This window comes from Patella vulgata, chromosome 1 (assembly GCF_932274485.2).
Source record: "Patella vulgata chromosome 1, xgPatVulg1.2, whole genome shotgun sequence".
Taxonomy (NCBI): Eukaryota; Metazoa; Mollusca; class Gastropoda; family Patellidae; genus Patella; species Patella vulgata.
The window spans coordinates 19,876,950-19,892,082 of record NC_065879.2 but is presented as its reverse complement, the minus strand read 5'-3'; the positions used below and the strand labels follow the sequence as shown (position 1 = coordinate 19,892,082).

The 15,133-nt window shown below is 35.4% G+C and overlaps 1 protein-coding gene across 1 annotated transcript in view; it reads right to left on the bottom strand.

Moving 5' to 3' along the window:
* The window catches only part of LOC126811911 (ras-specific guanine nucleotide-releasing factor RalGPS2), a 56,714-nt gene extending 41,581 nt beyond the window's left edge, over positions 1-15,133 (bottom strand). The window contains exons 1-2 of the mRNA XM_050537959.2: positions 14,573-15,133; positions 6,587-6,681 (exon numbers count right to left, since the gene is read on the bottom strand). Coding sequence (XP_050393916.1) covers positions 6,587-6,681; positions 14,573-14,659 — 182 coding nt within the window. The 5' untranslated portion in view covers positions 14,660-15,133. The remainder of the gene's footprint in view (positions 1-6,586; positions 6,682-14,572) is intronic.

Sequence of the window (15,133 nt, the reverse complement as noted above, 5' to 3'; positions counted from 1 at the left end):
CTCTTTGTTGAGACTTGAGAAGGCATTAACAATGTACATTACCTACATACATGTATTAACTCATTCTAGACAGAACAGAATAATTGTCCGTTATATCACTATTATTGTGAAAGTAGATACTGAACGACCAAGATACTAACAGAATAGTAATACCATTTCACCCATTCTATACACAGAGCCCTATCTACTTCAAGAATAGACCTCTGCCCTGAATGGCCATCATGCGATTCTACTCAGTTTCACATCTGTCATAGACACAAAGACTATATAAACATTTTCAATTTTATTAAATGGAAACATAATAAAAACTTCACAATATTCTAGAAGTATACTTAGTGTTTTCGACTAAAACTGTTGATTTAGGAATTCAAATGTCTGTCGACTAGCTTGTGTCTGTTGTTAAGTCGGGCTAATGGTAGACAGTGTTAAAAATGCATTTCAACCCCTCATGCTTACTTGGTTTAATGAAAATGCTTAGTTGACATTCACACTAGACTCTGACATATGTAGAAAAAAAATAAACCTGTCATCGTATGTGAATATAGTTTTAAAGATCATAGATTAAAAGAAATATAATTAACACCTTTGTAATAGAATAGGATTATATTTTGACAAGAGAGGATGTAAGATGATGAAGTGATAATGCTATAATGGTTATAATAATAGTACATGTATCTAAAATAACAGTCTCCATTATTACTAAAGCCTATAAATATAAATAATGGTATTAAAAGATAGTGTTTAGGAAGAAATGAAATGAAATGGGTTTCACATCTTACTGTTGTGCTCTGGGCTAAAGAAGACGGGCATACATCATACAGTGTGCTACACGTATGAAGGAAAGTATGCCCGGACAGCGGCGCTACAGCCTTCCTGTTACCAAATTCCAACTGCCAAGGAATCTTTTACGTGCACGTCAATGTGTACACAGGACCGCATTTTTTGTTCCATACAAATGACTATACATTGTCCCTGGCTAGGCCCCCCACCCTGCATCACTGACACGGGGGAACAATGCCGGAAAATCTTGATGAGGTTTCTCGGCCAACACAGCAAGCAAATTATTTGGCAACTATATAAGTTTTTCACATCTGAGAAACTATTTGTAAATAGACATACAATGTATGTTATTGTATTATATAATATGATGACCTTCAAGCTATTAATGATCCCATGTCGAGTTAGGTTATGTCACAATATAATCATACATGTATCTATATTAGTTACAGTACATCCCAGTAACACAGTCTAGACCATATTGCTGCTTGTACTGACACAGAGTAGGGTAGTCTGTCCAACATTGTGGGTTTCCTCCAGGTCCTTCTGTTTCCTCCCACAGCTAAAGACCCCTTTTCCCTTTCATGCAAGGAGCCCAGTGACATTTTTAGCCAATTGCACCATGCCAGCTTTGTAAAGGACAAGATATACCAATACATGGAAAGATAAGACTTGGAAAGGTTAATTTTGAAGGATCAAAATTACTTACTTGAATACTTTGACCATTAATTTACTTACTATAGTAATAGTAATAAATGTTCCAGTTCACATTGAAGATATTATGGTTTATATGTTCATTAAAGTTACATAACATCACATTTACTCACTCACTTGTATACTTTGACCAAAGGTTCCAGTTTACATTGTATGGTACATGTATATTGTTATGTTGAGGGTATGTTCATCAAGGTTATATTAATATCATACAGTAGAGTATATAACCAATGTAAGATAATACTACTTGAACTTAGTAATAATATACTAGTCTTTATACACATTTATATACAGTACATCTTACATGTTCATGTATATTATATACTCAATGTTTAAACTCTCACTGTTGCGTGCATACATGTAGTAGTAGCGTGGACGAAGCATGATTTATTAGAATAGTTGAATAATAATAATAATAATGCAAATGGAGAGCATTAAAATGTCAAAACTTAAATGTATTATGAACACAAAATGCAAAACAATGGAAAATACATGGAATAGTTAAGAGTTGAGAGAACTGTTTGTAAAGTTGGCATGTGCATTAACCTCAAATTGGCTTTGTACGATTCTGAAGGATCTTGAGCTAACCGAAACAGTTTGCTGTCTAAAATGCCAGTTCGTAAATGAAGCATGTTTTAACGTCCTACTTTTCAGCACAAACTGAACTAATGAAAACTGGCAGTGTGCTGGGAGGAAATTATATATTGAATTCTAACTGCGAGGAGATATTTTACGTGCACGCCAATGTATACGCAGGACCTAGGTTTTTCGTACCATCCAATTGACTATACATTGTCCCTTGCCAGGCCCTTCGTCATACACCATTGACAAGAAGGAACCACGCCGGAAAATCACAATGAACTTTCTCGGCCAACTCCCGGATTGAACACAGGATCTCCAACGTCAGTGAGCCAACGTCTTACTCACACTATCTGAGCCAATCCTGGTTAATGACCGGGCACCATGCTCACTGGGCCACTATTTTTATGCTACATTTGATTTGAAGTTGGTTAGACCACATTGTTCAGCAAAAAAATAAACGAAATGAAAATGTAATCCATCTTGGCTCTTGGGATTATATCTATCCTTCAGTCGATCAATCAGTATTATTTAAACCTTAACTCAGCGGTCCATTATCCTGCAGGAATAACTCACCTTATAATTCTTAATAAGGCACCAATTTCTCTCATCAGGAATCACTATGTATACAAACTTGAACTGTAGATAATTTGACTTAAAACCAATTAAAAGTTTTTAAAAACAAACAACTATATTTTGATGTTTAAGCACATGTAATTTGACTTAAAACCAATTTAAAGTTTTAAAAAAACCTTTATTTTGATGTTTAAGCACATGTAATTTGTATATATGCATAAAGACTTTAAAATACCCATATTTAAAAATCTAACTTCAAGTATATATAGTTATGTTAACACTCTTAAGATTTCCCACTTGAAAACTGAGCAAAGTTCATAAGATTTTGCCTTTAGAACTAAAGTGCTAGACAGGAATAGTCGAGTTAGGAAATAGGCAATTGACAAAATCTTAGAATGTTTCTTCATATTTTTATGAAAGTAAAAACATATGAAGGAAACCTATAAATCAAAAGTCAAAGTAATTAATTTAAGAAAACTTGTATTCGTTACTTTTACATTTAAACATTTCATCCAATCAACAAGACAATTATATATTAACGTCAATTAAAGATGCATTATGTAAGATATAGATAAAGAGCTGGCCATTCTTGTTATAATAGTTCAAAGAAAGGTAATGAAAAATTAATATTGAAAATTTCATTCAAATTACTTTATTCTGAGCAAAGTTAGCATTTCAAGGAAGATCTAGAGATCATTTATTATTGTATCAATGGTATTGGACAACTGAGACTAAGTCTCAATTATCTATTTTATTGTTAAATTGATTGTAGGTTTGGCATGTGAATAAATGTGTAACTAATAATTTATTTAAAGCTAAAAGAAAGACCTGCAATAGGCAGATTTAGCTCTTACATACATGTGTACATGCACATGTAATACATCTTTAAAATATTAGTGTTATTTTCCAAATTCATAAATTAGTTGCCTTTCATATGTGTACATGTACGATCTTGGATTTTATTTCCCAAAATTTTGTTGATAACCAATACTCTCTTTTAACATGTACATGTACACTCTTGTTGTTGTTTTTTTTTTTTCCCCAATTTTGTCCCTGACATTCTCTTTAACACAGGTTTTATTCTCATTTTGTAGATAACTGAGTGATATCCTCTTTAATACCATTAAGGTTGTTTATTTGTAGATGCTAATCTGTTTTTACCATTCTACAAATTAACTCTTACCCTGCCATAGAGGTTAATGGGGTCGACTACCTATACCTAGGCCAAGCCAGACCAAGGATGTTGTAAACAGTCTATAAAGTAAACACGATGGCCATACACAATCCAACAGTTCTAAATATAGATACTATACCATATTAATGTAGTTAATAGCTTTCTTCCTTTCTAATAGTATTAATATGATAATTATAATGAAATAAATATAACATGTAATGTAAATAGGATCTAACTAATAGTCTCAGTCTCAAATTAATACATGTAACTCAAGGTCATTAAACCTAGTCAGTTCACTAACCCTGTAAATTTCAGTTTTTTTATTATCCTAGCACAGTGATTCCCAAAGGTGTGCCGCAGAATTTTGAACGGCACAGTAAGAAAATGCAAAAAAACACATGATCCCAATTGAGTATTCACTGTTGTCTATTGATAAGTTCATATCTGTGTATAGTTCGGGTCAACCTAAGTGTCTATGACTAGTCTCTGTCTACGGTTGTATGCCGTCTGACTTGCCATGTTTTTATTTTGCAAAATTCAAATATTTTTCATATATGTATTTAGCCAGGTGTGCCATTATGTTTTTATTTGTTCCAAGGTTGAGAACCACTGTTCTAGCACATCTTTTATGTTTAAGTTGTTTTATAGGAGAGGGGTTAAATAGACCATGCTTGTTCTCAGATCCAATTCATTTATGAATGAAATACTGTTGATAAGAAAAATCTGGGAATCTTTCCTTATCATCCATTATCTTACCAATTTTTATTGGACCAGGAACTGGTTGCTAATCGCTACTCATCTTTTAAGTTGGGGGGGGGGGGGGGGTCTGGTTCTTGGGGTGATACTCTTTGAAAAAGTCTAAGGCTTCGTCAATTCAAGTCTGATCATCATGAAAATAGGCATGCTTCTTCTTTGAACAATTCTGCATCAATTTGATGAATTAAGATTTTTGAATTCCATCCAACAACATGTTCAGTTTCTGGTCCATAGTACGATCGTAATTGTTTGACCAGGAACTATGCATCTTTTCGTTGTTACGGTTCCGCCAATTCAAGTACAGTGTATGATCGACATGAAACTAGGCATGCTTGTTCCTTGGGCAAATGTGCATCATTGAACAGACTTTGATTTTTGATATCAAAAAATTTCAAGATGGCAGTGACAACATAATGTTCTGTTCCTGGTCCATAGTGAAAATTGTTTCAATTATATTTAGTAATTAAGATAGAAATACACAAGTCTACAATTATTGTTTATCACTGAGTGATGTTTTGACTAGGATCAAACAAAACATTAGAGAATTCTCTACAGAACAAAACATTACTAATCAGTAACTGGCTGATAAAAATCGGTCAATTTAACTGAGATACATGTACATGTACATGTGTACTTCAATTTTTTTAAAAAATATTTTGAAGATATTTTTTAAGTTAGAATGGAAACGATTACAGATTGATATGTTTATTATAAACCATACATGTATTTGAATACCACCAGACATGAAGTATGTAATATGTTCATCAATATATGTAAGTTAGTCTTCCTCCACCCACAAACTGACAACCTAATTACAGGATTAATCTGTCTACATGTCTTAACATATACACCAGATTGTTCAACTTATTATAAAAATAAAACATCTGCTGTCATTGATGGGGGTATTATTATTCCAGTGCCTGTCTCGATCAATTTAATTAAATCATGTAGACTACATGTATTTCGTTTCGTTTTTACAGTTTAAAAAAACAGGTTTTGGATGATGTGATGGATTAGCCAATCAATTGGTCTATTGAGTGGCACTTGAAACTATGGGTAGACATCTGCACCGATAGAAAAAAGATCAAAGCAAAAGTTGTATTTCCGAATAGCTGCTTAAAATACAGACAATGATTGGTTTTAAAATCAAATGACGGACGTCATAGGGTCAAAAGTCATATGCATGACCCCTGATGCAACCCCTGAATACAACCGGTCGGATATTCATGTAGTGAAGGCTATCGAAAGTTTTAACAATCAAAAACAAAATATAGATCAATATTTTAATCAGATTGTGTCTAGATACAAATGATTCCCCCCTCACACTGGAAACCCAGTATGCAAATATGAATCACTAGCTATCAAATATTTCAAATAATAATAGGCCAGCCTGGAACAGTGAAATATTTCAGATAATAGGCAAGCCTGGAATGTGGAAATATTTCAGATCATAGGCAAGCCTGAAAATATTTCAAATAATAAGCAAGTCTGGAACTTGGAAATATATCAGATCATAGGCAAGCCTGAAAATAAGCAATCTGTCACGGACAATGTCTGCAAAAAATTCAGGCTACTAGGCTTCATATAAAACGTGATTCCTTCTGACCCACACATAAACTATTACTGAGTTTTATTTACTACTCCTTTAATATACACGTATACTTATACATTAACCTATCACAGCCCACGCTAGGTCTGATACACATATACCTACATATAACTTATCACAGTCCATGCTCGAGCGCTAAATATTGATACGGTTATTACACTATGTTAGTCAAGAAATGGACGTATCCCATGCCTCCCTACCTCTCTCTCTCTCATATAAGGGTGTTATATATATATGCTATATGCAATCATTGGAGTATTTGAGTTACAATGTGAACGCGAGTCAATAAACCGTCGTAGGGGAAAAATGCAAAAACAAACCCTCGCCTCATTCATAAACCTCATTTTGGAAAAGATAATGTTAAAAATGATTTTCAAGGAAACGCTTTCAAACAAACTTACCTGACGTAAACGTAAGATCCTGACGGTCGTCTCAACTGGAAGGCGTGTTTCTGTTTGGATGGAGATCCATGATACGAGCTGTGTCGTTTTACTGACTGAAAATACAAATAAATGGAAAATGTTGGTTAAGCTTACATTAGTTAAATTAGAAATGAACTTAAGTTATCATTTCTACAGCTTTAAAGGGACATTCTTTCAACAACAGTCCCTGCATTCATCAAAGTAAGTTATCTTTCCTTCAATTTCTTTTTCATATGAATTTAGTTTTAAATCGTACTGTTCTGCACCAAATACATGTAGGCTAATGAAGATCGGTATACATGTACCGGTATATCATATTTTGAGGGGGATTTTGCCCAGGCAGCAGTATTTCTGCCTATTCTTCATCCAATTCAAACTGTCAAGGGTTCTTTTAAGGGCACACAGGATGCAATTTCTTGTCCCATCCATAATGAATAGATCAATATGTTCTTTGCCTGGCATTCTCTCCTACACCAATGACATACATGTAGCCTATAGGGAAGTTGTACAGTAAAATCCTGTAGAGTTTTGTTTGCTGACACCAAGATGAAAGCTGTGACCGTCTGGTTAGCGAACCAGCGTCTTACTATATCATAACCCCTTTAAAAAATTGGACATTTTAAATAATTTCTAAAGAAAAAAATATTTGACTAAATTTTGTAGAAATGTCTCTTTAAATTAGTACCATAATCTAGTAATAAAAATAATTTGAAGATACCTCATATATCATCTGGTTTTGATATATCAGTAGATGATGTTCTATCAAGTGGGCGTTCTTAATATCCCCCAAAGAACATCGCAATTTTAGTTTTAAAAGCCATATATCCACACAGATTTTACATTACATGTATGTAAATTATCAATAGGATAAATAAACAAACTGGTAGGATTAGAGTTTGAAATTATCAGACAAAATGAAATGAAATGGGGTTTTATTTAATTTTCCTACTCTTATGCACCAACCAGGCTAATGAAGACCGAGTGCTAAGCGAGACATTTTGCCGGGATTACAGCATTTCCACCTACTTTTAACGCGTCTTCAAGGTCAAGGGTTCTTGAATGTGCATGCTGGAGTAAACACCAGACCTTGTTTTTCTGTTCCATCTTAACGACTATAGGCACTGTTCCTTGCCAGGCCCTCCATCCTGCACCACTGACAAGGGGAAACCATACCCTCCATAATGCACAATTGACACGAGGAAACCAATTCTGATCAATCAAGATGACCTTTTTCGGCCTACACTGGGTTCGAACCTGGAACCTTCCAGTTGGATCAGCCAGCATCATACTGATTGAGGTACCTACAGTGACTCCCTTTTATCAGACGAAACACAGAAATCTGTTATTCGCACTGGAAAAGGATTATAATAGGAAAAGAGGGCTCTAGGTTTAAGAATACTACTGGATGCATTTTTTAACCAAAAGGGTCTGCGACTCCGCGTTCACTTAACTATAAGTGGATTGGAACCTAGGAGGATAGCTAGAGTTAAATTAAACTATTATCTGTATCATGATGTAATCGATCCTATAATTGTGTATTAAAATGTATGCCATCTCCTAGAAGGGCCACCATTTCAAACTGTGTATTAATCGGTCTATTATGGTCTGTGCATTGCTTCTTCCAACTCTAATAATAGAAGACGCAGACGACCATTACATCATCGCGAGGTCATCAAGGACATTGATTTAATTAATCACTATTGATTATTTGATTGTTGTGAGGGCGGAATTCTATTTCCAGATACATGTATAAGTATCGCTTATGTAACTTTATCTTATGTAACTTTATTACACATGGTAATAATCAGAGGTTGATCACTTGTTATAAGTCTTATTTATAATACATGCTAAAAATTAAAGATGCTGATCAGCATTCTTGCTATAATGGTTTTAAAATAGAAGTGGGAAGTGCATATAGAAAATTTCAGTCAGATTACTTTATTCTGAGTGAAGTTATGAATGTTGGACATGTAAATAGTCTTGATTGTCAAGTACTATTGCTAATAAACTATTGAAAATTTGTCTAAAATCCCCTAATCTGTACTTGTGTCCAGTCACTCCAGATAAAAAGCTGACCTTTAAAACGATAAGACTACTTTTACTATTCAATACAAACTAGGTCATTTCGGGACAAACATATAGTTCAAATTTATTTCAATAATTCATGTGCACGTAGGGGTTTTTAGCAGTGGGAGGAAACCAGATAAACTGGGGAAAACCCACAAGATTGGATCAACAACCGAGAAGTCGAAACCACGCCAGTTGACTCAAATGACAGACCTTATGATACAATAGCAATATCCGCCCTCCCTCCCCCCTCGATTTGATATTGAGTGAACGTGAAAGAATAATAGATGTACCCAGGTTATAGTGCTGCACAATTTGCAGCAAGAGCAAGGCAATTCAATATCTTTACTTCAGATTAATGCAATTGTCAGGTATTTTTTCAAAGGAAAATATATTTTTAAGTGCTTTTACAGATAAATTCAACTGTTTAAAATGTTTTAAGTCAAAATTTAGAAATTCTATTTTTGTGGAATGTAAATTAAGTGACAGAAATGTTTTCCATAAAAAATTTATTTGGAGTAATTTTCAGCTGCAAGGTGCTCGACAATAAACTCTCCTGAATCTACAATCAAGTTTATAAACTTCACATCTGTTAGTATGTTGATAATGCACGCCTACACTCAACCCCCAAAAAAATGAAAATAAAAAAATAAACCCATTTTAATCATACATGTAGATAAAATATCTACAAAAGAACCACATGTATTATGATAATTGTTATTTTTTTCTTCTCTAAACTTCTCTAATGATTTTTCTGTGTTGTATTATTAGTTCCTGACAATGATGGATGGATTGTACATGTAAGTTAGTGAAACAAATAAAACATCTTTGTAAGAAGAAAGAGCTTGATCTTTGCAAATTTTTAGTCCTTTCTGTTGTTAGATCAAACAAATTTAATATCTAATTGTTCAGGGCCTTGATATATAAATAACTACAGTACTCAAGTTTTGTGTATGATGTTTTGTTTAATATTTCAAAACTTTTGAAAAGAACAACCAGGTACTTTTTGTTTTTAAATCAATTAATGTGCTCTTGCGTTGCTATTAATACATGTACATGTATACTGACTGCAGTGTCTGTAAGTTAGAAACGGGAGTGGGTATAAGCCAAATCTCTTATTAATCTGTATCTAGAATCAAGCTAAAATTGAGCGTAAAAAAAACTGGAACATATCTTATTCCATGAGCCGTGCTTCAAGTCATGCAGGCAATCTATCCATTAGGAGAAAGTAAGATTATTGAAACATGTATACCTAAGTGATATTATCATGGATGTATCCTGAATCATATAGCGCAGAAGGTTATGATTTTACCATAACCATTGCCAAAAACAAACTTGGATATTTTCCAAACAACTTGTAATTTAGAACACTTGATCAAACTAAGTTACACTTAACTTGTGAACAAAAATCTGACATATTTTAAGAGTCACGGATAATAAATACCTCATTCATCAACATGTATTTCATTCCAATGTTACTCTTTACTATTTTTTAATTAAGTAAAATTAGTTACGTACAAATAATTGACAAATAAAAAAACAAATGGGGTTTCGATTTCTACTTTTCTGCACCGACTGAGCTAATCAATTTGGGCATACAGTATCTTAATAGGGAATTTTTTCCAGGACAGCAACTCTACAGCCTACTCTTATTCTGAATTTCAACTGTCAAGGTTTTATTTACGTGCACACCAATGTGTACACGAGACCTCTGTACATTGTCCCTTGACATGACCTCGATCACTCCTACACTTCTGACAACAGGGAACCACACTGAAAAATGCAGATGAACATTTTCGGCCAATACTGGGATAAAACATGGGACCTCCATGTTAGTGAGCCAACACCTTACTCACTTAGCCACCGCAGCTCCCCTTCACAAATATACTATTCAAAAAAAGTAGGGGATATTTGATTTTTAAGTGTTATTAAAGTCACCTAATGAAACTGACGAAGAAACAAATGACAAAATGAAATGAAGTTCACATTCATCGATTTATTCCAAATGATCGTTAGACTAAGTAAGGCACAGACTGACCATTATAAGGGTAAAATGATACCCGGGGTCAAACAGCAAAGTTACCACAGCATCACAACCAAGTCAGTAACGGGTAAATCCTCCTCTGTTTGCCAAACAAGCATTGATCCGACGTGGCATACTCCTAATGAGACGTTTAAGGTCATTTTGGTCCAGATTGTCCCATTCCTGTTGCAACGCAGCGGCAGGACGTTGTTGACGTTGACGTAACCTCTGTCCAAGCATGTCCCAGACATGCTCGATGGGGGAGAGGTCGGGACTCAGTGCTGGCCAAGGTAATGTGGTGATGTTCTGTTGTTGGAGGTAACCTGTAACGATCCTGGCCCTGTGACATCTTGCGTTGTCATCCTGGAAGATGAAACGGCGGCCATGACGTCGTGCGAACGGCACAACATGGACTGCCAAGATGTTGTCCCGGTAGTACTGGCCTGTAACACGCCCTGCAACAACATGTAAAGCCGTTCTTCCAGCAACAGTGATGCCTCCCCACACCATAACAGAACCACCCCCAAATTGATCATGTCTGATGACGTTAACGTCTTGGAAGCGCTCGTTTCGACGACCCCACACCCTCCTACGTCTGTCCAAAAAATCAACAGTGAACCTTGACTCATCTGAAAACATCACATTGCTCCAGCGTCGATTATCCCAGTGTTGACGATCCCTACACCAACGACGTCTTGCCTGAATGTGATGATCTCTCAAACAAGGGATCACGCGAGGACGTCGGGCGCGAAGGTGACCCCTATGCAGTCGATTCCGAATCGTCTGGCCACTCACTCTCACACCAGTGTCTGTTTGAAGACGAGCGCTGATCTGATTTGCTGTGATGACACGATTTTTCAACGCCAAGGTACGGATAAATCGATCCTGGGCTTGAGTTGTCGCCCTTGGTCGACCTGAGCGTGGTCTGTCCTGTACAGATTGTATATCACGGTATCTGGACCATAGCCTGCTTATGACAGACTGAGAAACATTCATCGTCCGCGCCACAACCGCCTGTGTTGTGCCGATCTGTACCATGCCAAGGGCACGTAACCTTTCATTTTGGGTAAGCCGACGCATATCAAAATTTGTTTTCTGGTCACTAAAACAATTAAACTGATGTTTCCACCCTGGAATTCAATGCCACAATGACTGTAATATTCAAAGTCAGAGTCGTGCAAATCTTTGGTTGGACCCCCATGATGATCCCAAGCATCCCTGCATTCCATGCGGTAGCTATTGGTGCGTTTGGGCGTCACATGTAACTGGAAATGTTTCTTCTGTTAGGTTCTATAGTGACTTTTTTCGTAGTCATTTGCATATTTTAGTATTATGCCCCCAAAATCAAATATCCCCTACTTTTTTTGAATAGTATACATGTAACAAGGTTGACTCATTTAGAACAATCTTAGGATTTCCCTCACAAATAACAGGGTTGACTCATTTAAAACAATCCTATGGTTTCATGTGAGTTTCGTCTAGTTGCACGGTCCTAAACCATGCAACTTGACTCAATGACAGACCTTCTGATCTAAAGCGCACACATTAAACCACTCAACCTCTGTGTCATCGAGAGATAAACCAAGGATACATGTATATCGTTTGAGTGTTTATCATCATCCAAGCTTTAACGGCAAAAATTTCTAAATTGAATTAATCAATATATTCATCAATTACATGATAAAAGAATTATTAACATCAGCAAACTATAATTATATCCTTTTACATGTATACACTAGATGTCAAATTGTTTCAATGGTAACTAAGTGGGTAAGACGCTGGTCGCTGGTTCATTAGCCTGGAGGTCGCGTGTTCGATCCCTACCTTGGCCGAGAAAGTTCATTCAGATGGGACGATAGACCAAGGCGTTGTATATACATTGGGGTGCCTGTAACAGATCCCTTGGCATTTGGAATCTGATATAAGAGTAGGCCATAGTGCCGCTGCCCAGGCAAAATTTCCCTCATAGCACAATGTATGGCGTATGTGACGGTATATCCGTCTTCATTAGCCCAGTATAGGAGCAGAACAGTAGGAGGTTAAACCCCATTTCATTTCATTTGTTTCAATGGCATTTAGATCATTTCGGGACCAACATATGGTTCAATTTTATTTCAATAATTCGTTTGCGCATAGGGGTCTTTAGCAGTGGGAAGAAACTGGAGGACCCGGGGAAAACTCACGAGATTGAACAGGCGACCCTACTCCTTGTCACATACAACCGGGGAATCGAAACCGCACCAGTTGACTCAATGACAGACCTTGTGATACAGCACGCACATGCCATCGATTCGGCCATCCACCCCACAAAGAGCTGACAGTTCTCGCTATAATATTAATAGTGTAAAAATTGATAATGAAAAATGAATATGTTAAAAATTCCAGTCAAATTACTTCATTCTGACCAAGTTCTGTTTGGTGAATGTAGTCTCGATTGTCATTGCTGCCATTGTTACATGTACGATAATAAAGTCTTGATTTTCCATTTTTTAATTAAATCATCGACAGGCAATTATGTTTAAATCCAATGAAAATCAAAACCATTGAATGTTCTAGAGGATGCAGGGGTTACAGTTTGAACAACTTTGACAACCACATACATGTACATGTAGTATTGCAATAAAAACAAGCCTGCATTCATTTCGATTGCTTGAGTTTCAGCAAATAATATATGAAAATGAAGATTATACTGTAGGTGATTTCTATTGAAACAGTTTGCAAAGCACAAATATACATGTACATGTAGGTGGTTTCTTTATCATTATGGGACATTTTGGTCTTTTTAATTAAAGAAACCAGGTCGAAATGTTGCTCAATAATAAACAGCAATCGTATTCCATAGAGTTGAGACAGCAGTCATTGGTTATTGCCTACAAATGCACACTCTACAAAAAACATGATTTCAAAAACTATATTATACATGTAAGCTTACGTGTGCCTTTTGTCACCAAACTAAACGTACCAAACTAAATGTACGTCCTGTATATAGCTCATGCATCTCAATACAAAAATCCGTGTATCGTTGTACATGTAGTTAGCTTTCCACCACTTTTTGGCTCAAAATTCAAATTTTGAGTGAGATGTCAAGTGAAGGCTTGTATTGACAGAGACAATGTTTAAATAGTAATTTGTGTTGAGTTTTTACAACCTGTAAATGTACCTGGGTTTTAAAAACAAGTCAGTGTCTTCAATAACGCTATGTGCGAATTTCTGTCATTTAAAATGTTATAGCTATTTTAAGATTCAGTCAATGCAATGTCAATGAACCTGGTGATCAATCTTTTATTTCTTGAATGAAACTAAATAGGATATTCAGCAAAATTGTTCAATAAAACTTACATTGAGAACAAATATTTATAATTCTTGTGAACCTAGACACAACAAAATACATGCGCATTGTACACATACATGTACATCTACCAGTATGTAGACGTACATAAACACAACAAAGTCTGAAATTAGCAGTACATAGTACTCTGTTTATCTGGACAAAACAGACATTCCTTAAAAATTAGAATCTACCTAGAACAAAACAAATTATATGAAAGTCCACAGACCAATCAATCAAAATTGACAATTTGTTCAGGATATCCAACCCTTTGCCATCTACATGTATTAGATGTATATTGTGAAAAGTTGACATCTAAAATTAATATCAGTCCAAAAATGGTTCAATTCCATTCAGTATTTACAAAGATACATGTATGATGGATTGAAAATTTGTCAACATTCGACATCCTCTGCAAAAAGAAGACATCACTACCAACAATGGATAAGTGTTGGATTTAGCTCTTGGATAATGCATCTTTAAATCATCAATTCAACTATACATGTATTTACGTGTAGCATGGATTAGATTGTGCAAAATAAATTACCTTTCTTTTTCTACAAGGGTGAGGTGTACAAACCCTAACTCCATCCAACGACTGTATTAGATAATCTAAATCCATTGATAGCCACATGCGATTATCCTTTTTACCATTAATCTCCAAAGGATCCTCTCTTTGAAATCCTTATTCCCTCTCGTCACACAATTTCAGAAGATTTAACTTTAATCTTCTTTTTAAACTTATCTGTGATGCATCATTAAAAATGATGATGTTCAGAACAGAAATTGAATCTTTTGATTTCAACTCCTTCCTATCACAGAATCGAAGTTCGAGGCTAAATGCCACGTCGTAATACACAATATAATTCTTTCTCCGTTGCAACAAAAGATATTATACAGTCATAACTATTTTAAATTAGTCTTTTCACTAATAAAACACAAATAACAGAATTTAATTAATTTCTGTTCATAAAAAAAACTTGAACACAAGTTCAAATAGCGAAACAATGTTTTTTGCCCCTGATGAAAGTCATATCGAAAAGTTTGGTACGAACACAGCTCTCGGGTATCTTCTGGTAATGGACGTTGTTATTCAGCAACGACCAGT